General features: G+C 41.5%; 1 protein-coding gene across 1 annotated transcript in view; it reads left to right on the forward strand.

Annotated features, from left to right (window-relative positions):
- Positions 1-13544, forward strand: part of LOC138268006 (septin-7-like) — a 159480-nt gene that overhangs the window by 17179 nt on the left and 128757 nt on the right. Inside the window, exon 2 of the mRNA XM_069217313.1 lies at positions 12210-12309. Coding sequence (XP_069073414.1) covers positions 12210-12309 — 100 coding nt within the window. The remainder of the gene's footprint in view (positions 1-12209; positions 12310-13544) is intronic.

A 13544-nucleotide genomic window follows, 5' to 3' on the forward strand; every position in this document is an offset into this window, starting at 1 on the left:
AAACTCTATCAGTGGTATTGGAGCGTTGGTCACATTGTTCACTATTACCTAATCAGTCATTCTTTTGACTCTCCCTTTCACTCTCCATAAACACACAATTGATAAATGCTTTACTAAAAAAACACATCCGCAATGAAGCCATCTATTTAAAAGAAATTGGTAACAGGTTTTAGAAAGTTGTGCTGTCAGGCAAGACCTAAAAACTTCACCTTCAGTATGAGGAGAAATAAGCCGTGTTTACTTTATTATATTCATGCTCGTACTGTGTTGCAGCAGCGCTCCTTCAGTTTGCTCGGTGCTGCATGTTTATTTTTCTGCTACAAAGCTGAATAAAGGAAGGTGGGGAGAAGCAGCAGTCACCTAATGCCAGGCCAGAGCCAGGCCGTTCATTTCCCACCCACAAAGCAGGGGTTGTACATGTCTAGCCGGGGAACCAGGGATATTGTGCTCGCTGATAACCAGGTAACTTTCTTCCGGCTCTCCTGCTTAAACCCCTTCCTTGCTTGGATCTTCCGCACAACTCTGCGTACGGCTGACTGCGGACTGTACTGTTTGGAGGTACACAGTACTAACCTGATGAAGATGAACACTTCTTTACTGTGTGACTGCTTGCTTGGTCTAAACAGCATCCACCAGGTCAGACCAAGTGCCCCAGTTGTGAATCGAACTGACCAGTTTACGAATGGGACCTGGTTACATGCGTGTTTAACTTTGTCTTTTCTTTCTAATATTTTCCCAGATGATCCCTTTGTAAATAATGTTGCACTGATTTAAATGAAATTAATTTCACTTTCTTTGTTAAGGACTAACATACAAGTCTTCCTTTAGGATGTGTAGGAAAAAAGTGTTCCGTTTTCTGTGCTCTTTCGACACTGTCTTTCTTTCGTGTAGTACATTTTGTATCCCTTCTTAATGGCCCGTTGGCCTGTCACTCTTGTTGCTGCCAGTGTCTCCTTCGCCTTGAGTTTTGGCCTTTGGTCCTTCCAGGTAGAGCACCCGACTTCCTCAACACCTTTGTACTACCAGCAGGCCGTCTCATGGACGTCTTATTCGCCAAAATGCCAGGGGGTAGCCGAAGTGACATACAGTGTCCTTTTCACCACCCAGCTGATGTCACAGGAAATAACATCACAAGAACTTTGAACTGATGACAACACTGCCCATGACATGATGTGATCTTTGGGGATCCCCTGACCTTCATGGTATCACAGAAAGGGACAACACGTGCCCGAGGAATGACGATTTCCCCCCAAAAAACTCTTTCGCATGCTAAGATTCAAAAGCATGATACTGGTTGCATGCTAGAAACTAGTGTAATAAATGTTGGTTGTGTTGAAAAATAGATTAGAAGCCTTGGTTGACTAACACTCGATGTTGATATCTGCTGTGATTTTCACATCGCAGTTTAAAATCTCCGCAGGGTAAACTCCTTCCACTCCTTTCATTTCTTAGCGCTGATTCCCCTTAGAGTGGATAATTGTAGCACCATGCATATACATCCCTTAAAAATTGCTGAAGTGTGAGCATTTCATAGGCCAGCGTCCATTGTGCGTGCTGCACTATTGTAAGTGATAAGGAATTATAGTAGCTTCGGAGAGTCTTTATCGTAGAATGGAAGTTCATTAATTGAGCTTGTTTATATGGATCTCCCTTCAGGGCCCGGCAAAGAACTGTCAGTGACCTGCCGGAGTGGGTCAGTTATTCTTTCTTACTTATCCTGTATTACATTCCGGCCATTGTCAGCGAAGTCCTAAGATGGTGCGCTCATGCTTCTCCATAACAAAGCTTATATTGTAGATTGGTTGAATGGTAATTTGTACTTTATGTATGATAGTGATTGCGTTCCATCTGTGGATTACAGCGACAGAAAAAAGACAAAATGTGTTGCATTGATCAGCTCTGATGACCTGTACAGTAAGTCCACTGCCCAAGCCCCACGGCCTAACTGTGCATTAAAGAGCTGCTGTGTATAGACCACCAGAGCTCGACGAGTACTCTGAGGACGATGCATACGCCAACACAGCTCAAAAGTGCCACCCACCATGGCACCAATGCTATTCCTGCTCACAGACTTGCAGGCTCTTGACACCCTGCAGCTTCCAGTTCTTTGACCATCCTACGTGACCATGCCTGGCTCCACCAGTAAATGCGTACAGCATAAAGTGGCTGCTAGTGCACGTGTGTGAGCTGCATAGTGCAGCCAGTTGGGGTCTTCCCAGCAGTGCATAATGTGTGTGTGTGTTTTTTTTTTCTTCTTTTTTTTGGTTAAAAGCCAATCTATCGGTGCTATCTAATTCTGTTTTACATTGTTTATCCACATGTCACCTGAAACACTAACAAATATTGGGAGGCAGGGATCACAGCAGGCTGCATAAGGGTTCAGTTATGACTGTTGGGAACGGACACCTTATATTGGCGGTTGTCTCCGCTTTCTGCCTCACAGCCACCTTCATTGGAAGCTGATTAAAAACGACTCCTCGAACATTTTTTTAATCTCTCTTCACTGTGAGTGACTGCATCCTCCTAAAACATAACCAACTTCAGTGCAAGGGCTCTTAGGTCAATTTGTTTTTTATCATTTCATGTTAATTCTTTACTTGCTTTTCTGTATTTTTAAACATATGCTGCACCTTTCATGGTTATTTTTTTTTTATTACTTTTACATTTTTATCGCATATGGCATACCTTTGCTAAAACAAACTATAACATGCAGGTTTGTCATTGCTTGTTTTTTATATTTAATTTTCATGCTGAATTTGACAGACTAAAATATATCGTGTAGCAGACCCCTTTCTCTGCTTTTCATAAAAAAAATGATCAGTTTACCTTGGAGTTTTTTTGTTCACAGGCTTGAAGTCTCATGCTCCCTTTTCGTTCCACAGAAATACATTTCCTCAGTTTTCCTATGCATTCTTAATCTACACATACGACCAGCCTCTAATTCCTCAAAGAGATTGTTACTCCGTATCATCCAGGGGCCACGGTATTTTAATCCAAGCGCACTCCAGTGCAAAACACTACATGATGGTGGACGGTGCCGCACACTTCATGCCTTTGGTGTATAGGGGTCCCTCAGATGAGCTCAACATGGACCACTTTGTCCTAGAAAAGACGTTTGGTATCCGGTCAGCTGGGTATTTGGCTTTTAATCGCTCTGTGGTTGATGGGTACTGCAACTCAAGAACAGTACTGGTCATCAGCCCCACCTCTAAAATGGTGTGCCGGGGATGTTGAAGAGGTTATGAAACGTTCCGTTATCTAATCCCAGTGGCTCCGGTTTAGTGTTCGGGTGGGTGTCGGCTATTTAAGTTTAAACCGTGCTGATTATGAATCCCTGGATCGCAAGGAAGTTAACTCTCCCTATCTGTGCGTTACTAAAAGAATAATACAACAAAACTTTTTCCCAGCCTAAAAGTGTGTGGGCAGGTTTTGTGACGCATGCTACATAACAATGTTGATATGAGCTCAATAATGGAAGAGGTTTGGGTCATAAGGCTGGCGTGCTTGGTGTCTGAAAGAGGGCAAGTTAACCTGCAGAGTCGGAGAAGACCAACCGTAATCTTGCTTTACATTTTCACCAAAAGTGGTTGCGCGCTTACTGTCCAGGCACTATTGAGTAGCACTGGTTACAACCTCCTTTTCATGCAGGGGACCAGCACGTCTCGGGCGGCAAAGCTAGAATTCCAGCCATGCCTACTGGGGCAGGAAACGGAGCAGGCAGCCAAACACCAACGTCTAAAAGGGAGAGAAAATGAGAAACCACACAGCTGCACACAAACCCGAACCGTGAACGAGTCCAAAAGGGAAAAAAAGCACCAGTAAAAATATGCAAAGCACTTTCAAATACAATTACTGTTATTTTGGGTCGTGGGAAACTGGACGTTTTATCGTTTTTCCCTCTTGGCCAGAATTTATGCTGCTGGGCTATTTTTGTCTGCCCATCAGGACTCTTCACAGCAGGCTGATTTCCAAAAGCCCCTAAACGGTTTTCGGTGTTTCTGTTCTCTGTGCGTTAGCCCAGTGGCCTTTTCTTCTGAGTTGACAGGACATAATCCTCCAAGTTTTTGTGCTCCACTTCAGTTGAAACTAAACACCTGCACAGTAATTGTGTACAGCACGACAAACGACACAGGAAGTACATTAACAGTTTAAAAAAGTATGATAACATTTATTTAATGTATAGAGATTTCTTATGTGCATATTTTGAAAATCTGGCACTTATCTCGGCCTGTTAGACCTACGTTCCCATCCCTGCTCTAGAATATCCTCCAGTGACAGAAGGATGGACTCAGACTAGTTGGTGAGTTAATATTTGAGTTGTTTGCTCTGTTTCTAGACTCCTTTATTTCCTCAACCCTAAAGTTAAGCTTGAAAATCTGTGGAAAACCTGTTGGAGATTAATACTTATGTCCGATTTGGTGGATCGGTCTTGGCTAGGCGATACTTTAAAGAACTATTCACTCAGCAGTAGTTCGGTTTCTGTATAAACGTTTTTTGGTCCAATTGGGAACATTCACCGAACAGGTGCTACGTAGGCAGTAGCAGTGCTTTTCACTCGCACAGTCCAGTAAATGGATCAACTGTTTCAGCTCTTGTATGGGGACTGGCAAATCCTTTTCCAGTAAGTGTGCACTGCTGCAGGTATCGCGTGGCAAGGAAACACTGGCAGTGTAGAGGGGTACCAGAGGCGGGCTGTGTCAGAAAAGCATAAGGAACAAGAAAGCAGGTGGGAATGTGCATAGGAAATGGGGTTGCACAGATTTGAACGAATTTGTGAGTACAGGAGGAAGAGAGGGCAGCATGGCATTAGTAGGATGAGGGTAATGGTCACAGTGAGCTGCAGGAGTTGTGGGCAGCTCAAAGAGGCACATGCCCTTGGCAGATTGTCACAGATGGCCATGAATTGGACTGTATAGGAGGACCGGAAGGCACATGATGAATAATAACATGATTCAGAATGTGACAGACGTTTACCAGTTTTGGGGGCTCCTCAAATAGTTATAGACCCCTTTTCCACCATGAAAAAGCCCTAAGAGAGTTTTTCTGCCTCTCCCTCTCAGGAGGGTTATTTATTGAAGGCACTACAGTCCTCATTCCAACTTGTGAGAAAGAAGTCTTTTATTCAGACTTTCTTCACCTTCTTCATGTTCCTATTTCAAGTTAGCTATTTTATTCGATCTCCTTGCCAGAGCGGATAAAGTGGACTATGCATGCATACCATTCTTGTTGAATTTAAATATTTTTGTTCTCTGGCTCCTCATGTATGGAAAACACACACTTCACAAACAGGGTAACGATAGGAATCTATACTGGCACTCCCAAACTAGGAGTTAACTGGTTCCTCAACAATTAGTCAGCAGATAACCCTCTTTTCCCTCTGATAGCACTCCTCACTTAAGCCTGGGATTCTCATGTGCCAAGTCTTTGTCTCCCCCCCTAGACAGACACAGTCAAATTATTATTATCCTGTAGATTTCGGTACCTCTTTTCTAATTAGATATTTGTTTGTGTGTTAGAATATAGTAACGAGAATATGATTAACTTTCACGTATCTTGTTTACAACTTAATTCTATGTAAAGCTCTCTGAAAGTCCTTGTTCTTGTCTGTGCTACAGAAAATCACTAGACAAATATGGAAAATGTAACCTTCCAGAAGATTGCGTGGATGCTATGGATGTCCTCTTAGGTTGGCATAATTCTACTAGTGGAAAAGAGTTGCCATTTGGTGAAATGCCATGTTTATTTTTCTATTGTGAGCTCATCATGTCTTTCTAGAGAAAGGAGGGAGCTAGACTCAGTTGAACTTCCCTATAAGTGATCCCAGATCACTGCAGTGGTAAAAAGTGTCAAGTTCCAGGTTTCCATGCAGCGGAACATCCTCCTTGTCCTTCAGTCCCAACTCCAAGTGAAGCTGATTCAGACGTTGGTTATGTCACCCCTTTATTACTGAAAAGTTCTATCACAAGAACCTTATAGACAGTTTACAGGGGGCACAGAATCTGCCTGCCAGAATGTGTCAATCTTAGGACACAAGGACATGTGAAACTGAGATTTAAATCATTCCACAGACGTAGATATTAAATGAAAAATCCTGTACACCATGCACAATGCCTACCGGACAAAGTCAAAGTGTTTCATCATTTAATTTCTTTGTACTATTGTTTTTAGGTAAACATGTGGAACTTTGCTCTGTGATAATTTCCCATTCAGTCTGAGGTCCGTTTGAGTGTTCCTTGGCCAGAGTGATGATTGGTGTTGCCAGATCCAGGGCATGTTTTGGTAGTGCTAAATTGTGTACTACAGTACAAATCTTGTGTGTGATGACAACAACTTGTGTAGCATCTTCTTGAAAAGATTGCAGTTCACAACCTGGGGATGCTTACACAAATTGACCACTCAGTATAGTCCAGCCAGGTATTTTTGATAGGTGTTTTCAAGCTAATGCAACATAGGTTTCCAGTGGCTAAACCTTTGTGCAGCTTTCTGAGATAGCAGGCTCCCAAAGTGTGAAATAAGTGACATCAACTCCTCTGGGTTGAAACTAACCACCTGTGTTGAAGAAAACTGCAGAAAATGGAGCAGCTCCAACTGGTATGCAACTAAAAAGTCCTCTCATGATTGGTTCGAAAGAATACTGACCATGGGATCCCCTGGCATCCAATTAAACTAGAATTACCCTTCTTCAATTGACTATCCTGGCAATGCTTTAAACCTTAAAAAGTTTGTAAATAAGATCTTAGTGAAAGTGGTTGGTTCTGTTTTCCATCTTGGGTGCATACACTTAAATTTGGAAAATCAAGACTACTTGTTAACCTACTAAATCTTAATGCAGTTCTCCCTCTCTCTGTTGACAGGCTGTTCACTTTAATTCTCCCAACCTATCCAGAGTTTCTTTTTAGGTTTGTGTCTCAAATTTCATGTACTTCTGGTTTTCCTACTCACTCTGTTGCAGAGTTGGATGATAACTTGTTCTTGGCATAGCCAAATAGAAAGCGTATCCATCGGTGAGGAGTCTCCTACATCAGATACCACAGGCCTATCTTTGTTTTCTACATCATCACTGTCTTGATCAATGGCAAGGTTGCAGTGTTTTGCACTCTCACATAAATATCTAGGTCGATGACTTAGATGTTTAACATTTCCTTCTGTATGCAGTCTTGACTAACTTAGGAATCTCCAGTTGGTTGTCAACTTGACTGTTGCTCCCACCATTCTTTCAGTCACAGGGACAACCAGACTAACAAAATGCCAATTCAGAATGGCTACCTGACTATATTGGGTTTGCTAATTGTTGCGCTGCAGTTTACAAACATCAGCTAAGCAAGACCGACTGGCTTTGACAATGCGTGCTTTGTTAATGTACTGCATGCAGACATGTCTATGTAACATGCAGATCTAAGGTTAGAATCCCATTTGGTGCTTACAAGAGGAAGAACTTAATTTAAAGAAGAAGATTTCACATATCTGACGTGAAACCAGAATCAACATCCTGAGCCTCCTCATCTCTTCTTTGGAATTTAACCCACCCAACCTAGTGCTTTATTTTCTGGGCTGTGAGCTCAGGAAACCAGTTGCCACTACCAGCCTGCAGGTTTGTAGTAGAAAAACAGTAATGGGGTGTATTTTCTTCTTCCACTTGTAACTTCCTCATCCTTTACAGACCACCACCTAGCAATGCTACATTCCCAGACATGTTTCTAGACACTGTCAAACCTTATAACACTACACTCCAACCTATGCATTCTTGGTGACCAAAACATTTGGTTTGACAAACCCAATATGACCCATCCAAAAACTATCATCACAAGCCTAGTCACACTGAACCTACATCAGATCGTACCAAAACCCACCCACATTGCTGAACACAACCTAGATGTCATTATTGCAAATCCAGAACAAGTTACCTTTCAAACGATTACTCCAGTCCCATGGTCAGACCACTATTTGGTCGTTTTCCAACATAAAACACCACACAAATGAACACACCCAAGACAGTTTTACTTACATCCACCTATCGACCTTAGTACAAACTCAACTCTGAATACTTGGAAACACAACTAACATCCAGCACAGATCTAGAATACAGTATATTCTGTTGTAAAACTTTGAGCGGCTGCAGAACGTTTTTGAGATATATATCACTAAGAACAAAAAAAAGGACAAAGAAAACAAGCACCTTAGAGAAATACAGAGCTAAAAAAAAGGGGGAGGGGGAAACAAATTAGAGGGCTCAAAACAAACAGCAATCAAGACGAACTTCACTTATGCAAACTTAACAGAATATACAAATTAACAGTCAGAAATCTAAAAAAGGTACTCTTCAGACAGAATTCAAAATGTAAAAATGAAGGATTTTATCAAAATTCTCACCGAATTTCATAAACCTAACTGTACGGAAGTCCCATTACTCAAGAGTTCAAGGACAAACTGGCAAATCGTTACACAACCAAAGCAGACATGTTGGACTCCTATTTAAAACAAAGAAAAACCAACAGCACATCCCGTTTCCAAAATTCCCCTCCAAGAGTAGGCTAACCCAGCTTCTACATTCCTTCAAACAGTTATCACAAAATGAATTTATGGATCTGGTCAAAGCAAGCAGTCCTCCTGGATGCCCCTCTGACCCTTGCCCACCACAAAATCTTCAAGATCATTCTTCTAATTACCTCTGCTGTCACACCAGTAAGAAGAATCATTAGTAATTCTTTAACTAAACAGGAATCATCTGAAAGACCAAAAAAAGGATACATACTCCCATTATTAAAGAAAACAAGCCTGGATCTGCATGACCCCAAAAACTACAGACCAATTACAAAAGGACTTTTCCTGGGCAAAAGAGCAGCATTTCCCCAGATTGCACAATTCATTGAACATAACTCCATACTTTCAGACTACCAAACTGGATTCTGCCCAGGCAGAGCCACAGAATCTACCCTCATTGCCATCTAGGATGACCTTACAAACACAGACTGGAACTGGGTTACCACACTACTTCTCTTGGACTACTCAGCTGTCTTTGACACAGTTGACTATGACACCCTAATACAAAGATTCTACAAAGCCAGCATAGAGGTGCCTGCTCGTGACTGGATCACATCCTAACTTCAAAACAGAACATATGTCATCCATACTCCCTCTTTCTCATCCAAACCGTACTTCACAAAAGCAGGGGTCCTACAAGGCTCTATCATCTCACACATTCTCTTCAACAGCTACATGAAGTCATTACCGCAAAGATCTATGAATTTCAGCTCACATGCTACAGCTGTGCAGATGACACACAAATGCTCCATAAATTGGAAAGGGACTAAGACATTGGAAACTCAAAAATCTACAGTTGCCTCAGAGCCGTTTGATCATTGGATGACATAGAGCCATCTCAAATTGATTGCTTCCAAATCGAAAATATGTGTAGTGATTTGGAATGATAGTGACTCATTCAGCACCTGGCCTGATGATCTGGGACCACCTCCTAAAGTATCTAAGGAACTAAGCAACCTTGGAATTACCATGGACTCCAAGTTAACAATGAATGTCCAATTGGACAAATTAGCAAGATCAAGCTTCATCACCATGTAAACACTGATGCATCTTCCCCCAGTCTACTATCTCGCTTGTACTGTCTAAACTTGATTATGACAGTGGCCTCAACCACGGATCCTCTCTATTAAATACGAAAAGACTACAACGGATTCAGAACACTGCTGCCAGACTATTCCTCCATGTAAAGCAACAAGCCCACATCTCCCCTGCCTTGAGAGCCAGCCCTACATTGGTTGCCAGGAAATCCACCTTCAAGCTGCTTTGTATCACACACAAAGCAATACATGGAAGAGGACCGCTTGTCATCTGGAATAAAATCCCCAAATACATTTAACAAAGGAACCGCTGCTCAAGATTAGCATCTTGCCTCTAAACCGCACCATACAAGAACAAGCATTTGGAATGCAATAGTCTTGTGTTTGCTTGAGTTAGAGCTCATAGCGTTGTAAATTACTGACTGGACTTTTATTGCCACACAGACTGAAAATAACAAGAGGAAGAGAGCGAGCTGGCCCTGGAAAAGCCCACCCTCTGATGTTGGTTTATGTTTACAGAGGGAGCTGGTGGGGAGGAGGGACTGAACACACACCTACAGTGCAAGGCAAACAGGCCAATACTGAAAGAAAAAGCCCCCTTCAAAGAGATAAACAGGACATAGCATAATTACTCAGTACTTTGTGCTGCTCCCAAAGTGAAAAAAGGCAGGACAAAGAGCGAGAGATCTGACCACTAGCAAGCAAGGATTTTTGAAGGACACTGCAACTAACAAATCAAAACGCTGGACCTCACTCTATTGTATACTTTAGTATACATCAGGCCGAATGCTAACGCTTGACCTAAAAATACCATTTGTGGTACATCTTTCATTGTTCAAGCAGCCAAACTATGGAATTCAAGATCCACAGATAACTATTTTATCTTCAGGAAACCTCTCAGTGTTGACTCTTTCCTACATAACCACCATGCTCAAACACTAATGTATCTTATCCCTGCCTATGTAAATGTTTATAATTTTGATTATATGTATGCATCCAGATATGTTTCTTTGGACAACTATGTATAATAACTATGCTTTTGTAAAATGTATAGATATCCTCTAGGCCTGCCTAACACAACACATGCATGTATTACTTAGCAATATATTACTCTATGCTTAACATGTTTATAGGTCATTGCATAGTTTTTATATAGGTTGCCTGATTAGATACTTATGGGTCTCTGTTTTTATTTATATATCACAATATGTAAATAGTATCATAACTATTTTATCTACAAGCACTTCATTATTAAAATATTGAGGGAAATCTACTGTTAAAAAATGTTACAAAAATACACATTAGCTTGAAGTACAGCAAAACGTAAAAGTCTGAGTTTATACAATACAACTTTAAATCTCAATGTTCTATCTTCCTTGTACGTGTATACCCCTCCTATGTAGTCTGGCATTTATATATTATTACTTTACTCCTACTGGAAAAAGAGAAGAAAAAAACTTTTTCTCCAATGCACTACGGTGCCTCATCCTATACCTCTCAATATATCCTCTACATCCGCTCTCTGACTCATCCCAAACCTCATTCTACCAATATCATCTCCAGAACAATGTTTCCTAGACAATTCCCTCCTGGCTCACCCCAGTCCTCTATTTACTATTGTTATTTCCCAAACAACCCTCTCTAAATTCTTCCCTCATGTAGCCCTCTTTTGACTCCTCAAACCACATTTTACTACTAGGATCTCCCTAATTCCTTTCTTCAGACTCTTTCCAGCTCTCATTTTTACTCCTACCAAACCTCATCTTACTGCTATGATCTTCCAAATACTACTTTCTAAAAACTTCCCTCTTCTATCCCTCCATTATCCTGTTCAATGCAACCAACAGACTCAAATGTCTACCACTCAAATTAACTCATGTTTCCCTATAATAATCCACTACTAGTTATTTTGGGTTCCGGAGTAGAGTGCTGCTTGCCAAAAAGAGCGTCTGTGCCTTGTCAGTGTTAGTAAGCACTATATAAATACAATTACAACATTATTGAGATTGGTAGTTTTAACAACAGATTAGTGGTTTGAGAGGGGCTCAGCCACTGAGGAATAAATAGAAAGGAAACCACATAATGGAAGTTTGGAATGTCCAGTGAGGGACCTCTTTGCGGTCTTATCTTGAACACTACACCCTAAATGGGCCTATGTTCTAAGAGAAGTAAAATATATGTGTGCATCTTTGCTTACCTGAAAGGGCTTTGAGATATTTGTTCAAAATTGTCAGCCTTTGCCCTTCATTTTTTCCGACTCCTCTATACCTCAGCTGTTAAGTTTTAAGTGTCTTAAGACCAATGTTTTCATCAAGTCATGATCAGAATCCGCATTGTAATATTTTTGAGTACATTAAGGTCTCCCTTCCCCTCTCTATCCCTATCTCCCTTTCTTTTTCTTTCTCTCTCTCTCTCTCTCTCTTCTTCCCACTGTCGGTTTCTCCTCTCTACCCCTTCCCCTCCCCCCCCAAAAAAAAAGTGGCTCTGAGCTAATGAACCTTCTAAGCGAGAGGCGTAGTTTCATGTTGTATAGGTGACTGCAGAGATGGGTAGGCGCTGTAGGTCTAACTGCGCACACAGGACCTATTGGTAAATGGATTGCCTTTAACATAGTCTCTCTTCTCTCAACAGCAGCGAAATCTGGATGGATATGTGGGCTTTGCCAACCTTCCCAACCAGGTGTACCGGAAGTCAGTAAAGCGAGGATTTGAGTTCACACTGATGGTGGTGGGTAAGTTATGGCCACAGCATTCATTGTTGTCCAAAGGCTTGACAGGGAAGTAAGAAGATGAGGAATTTAAGATCGGTAATGTCATGTCAGCGGGCGTAGGTGAATTAGTGGTTGTATGATGAGAGATTGAAGAATCCTTTCAGAATTAATGCAAAACCAGGGAAAAGGCAGGCTAGCGGACCAACCAGTGAGGAGTTTGTGGTGGGCAGAGGGCAGACCTGGTGTAGAGGAATGGTTAAAGAGTAGGAAGAAGAGGATTTCATAAGGAGAGGATTGGTGGTGATAGGTTGTTTAGGTTAAGGGTGGCTGGATAGGTTGAATGTGCAGTGCAACTAATCACTGGTGGTTCATTACTGGCGTAGTGAGCCAGAAGAGTGTGGAGTGGATACGGTTATACTGGTGACATGCCGTGGGGGCTGATACAAGAGCGGTGTTGTATCCATGATGAGCTGAGTTTGGTGAAGGCTAAAAGACGACTTGTGATTGCATACAATATAAATAGAAGGTGAAGTCCCACTCAAGAGGTTCTTGAATTTGTAAAGGTAAAAAATGTATTTCATTGTTGTACAGGCGTTGTAGTTCCAAATATTCAAAGAGTCACTTATTTATAAAACAAAATGGTCCTGTTTTCTTTGTTTTTGGCCGTATTTGTACACCGTTTTGATTCTGTGCACTCTAAATAAGAAAATTACTATTTCAGTTTTCATCCCATATATGTTTGCCTTACTTCTCGTGCCTTGAGAAAGCCCCGGCTTATATATAGCCAGAGGGGGCGAAACACATGTTGGCTGATCCTCTCTTTTTCTCTTGTCATCACTTTTGGACCTTGGATTCTGCATTTTGTTTTATAAATAAGTGACTCTTTGAATATTTGGAACTACAACACCTGTACAACAATGAAATAATTTTTTTACCTTTGCAAATTCAAGAACCTCGTGAGTGGGACTTCACCTTCTATTTATATTGTATACTCTTTTTAGAGGACGTGGGTCCTTGTCCTCTGGTCAAGTCCCCCATCTCATGAAGTAGGCAATTCAATACGGGAGAATAGTGACTTTAGACCCTCTCCAGTTCTTGGAGTTTTGTTCTCATTGACTTGTGATTGCATGAAGGTAGAGAGGATCTTCAGTAAGTGGTAGAATCGAGAGGAGGGAGAGAGCCCAAGGAAAGAAACACTTGGATTTGTGGTGGTTTGGTGTGCTGACTAGTAGAGAAAGGCTGGAGGTAGTTGGTTT

This window comes from Pleurodeles waltl, chromosome 12 (assembly GCF_031143425.1).
Source record: "Pleurodeles waltl isolate 20211129_DDA chromosome 12, aPleWal1.hap1.20221129, whole genome shotgun sequence".
NCBI lineage: Eukaryota > Metazoa > Chordata > Amphibia > Caudata > Salamandridae > Pleurodeles > Pleurodeles waltl.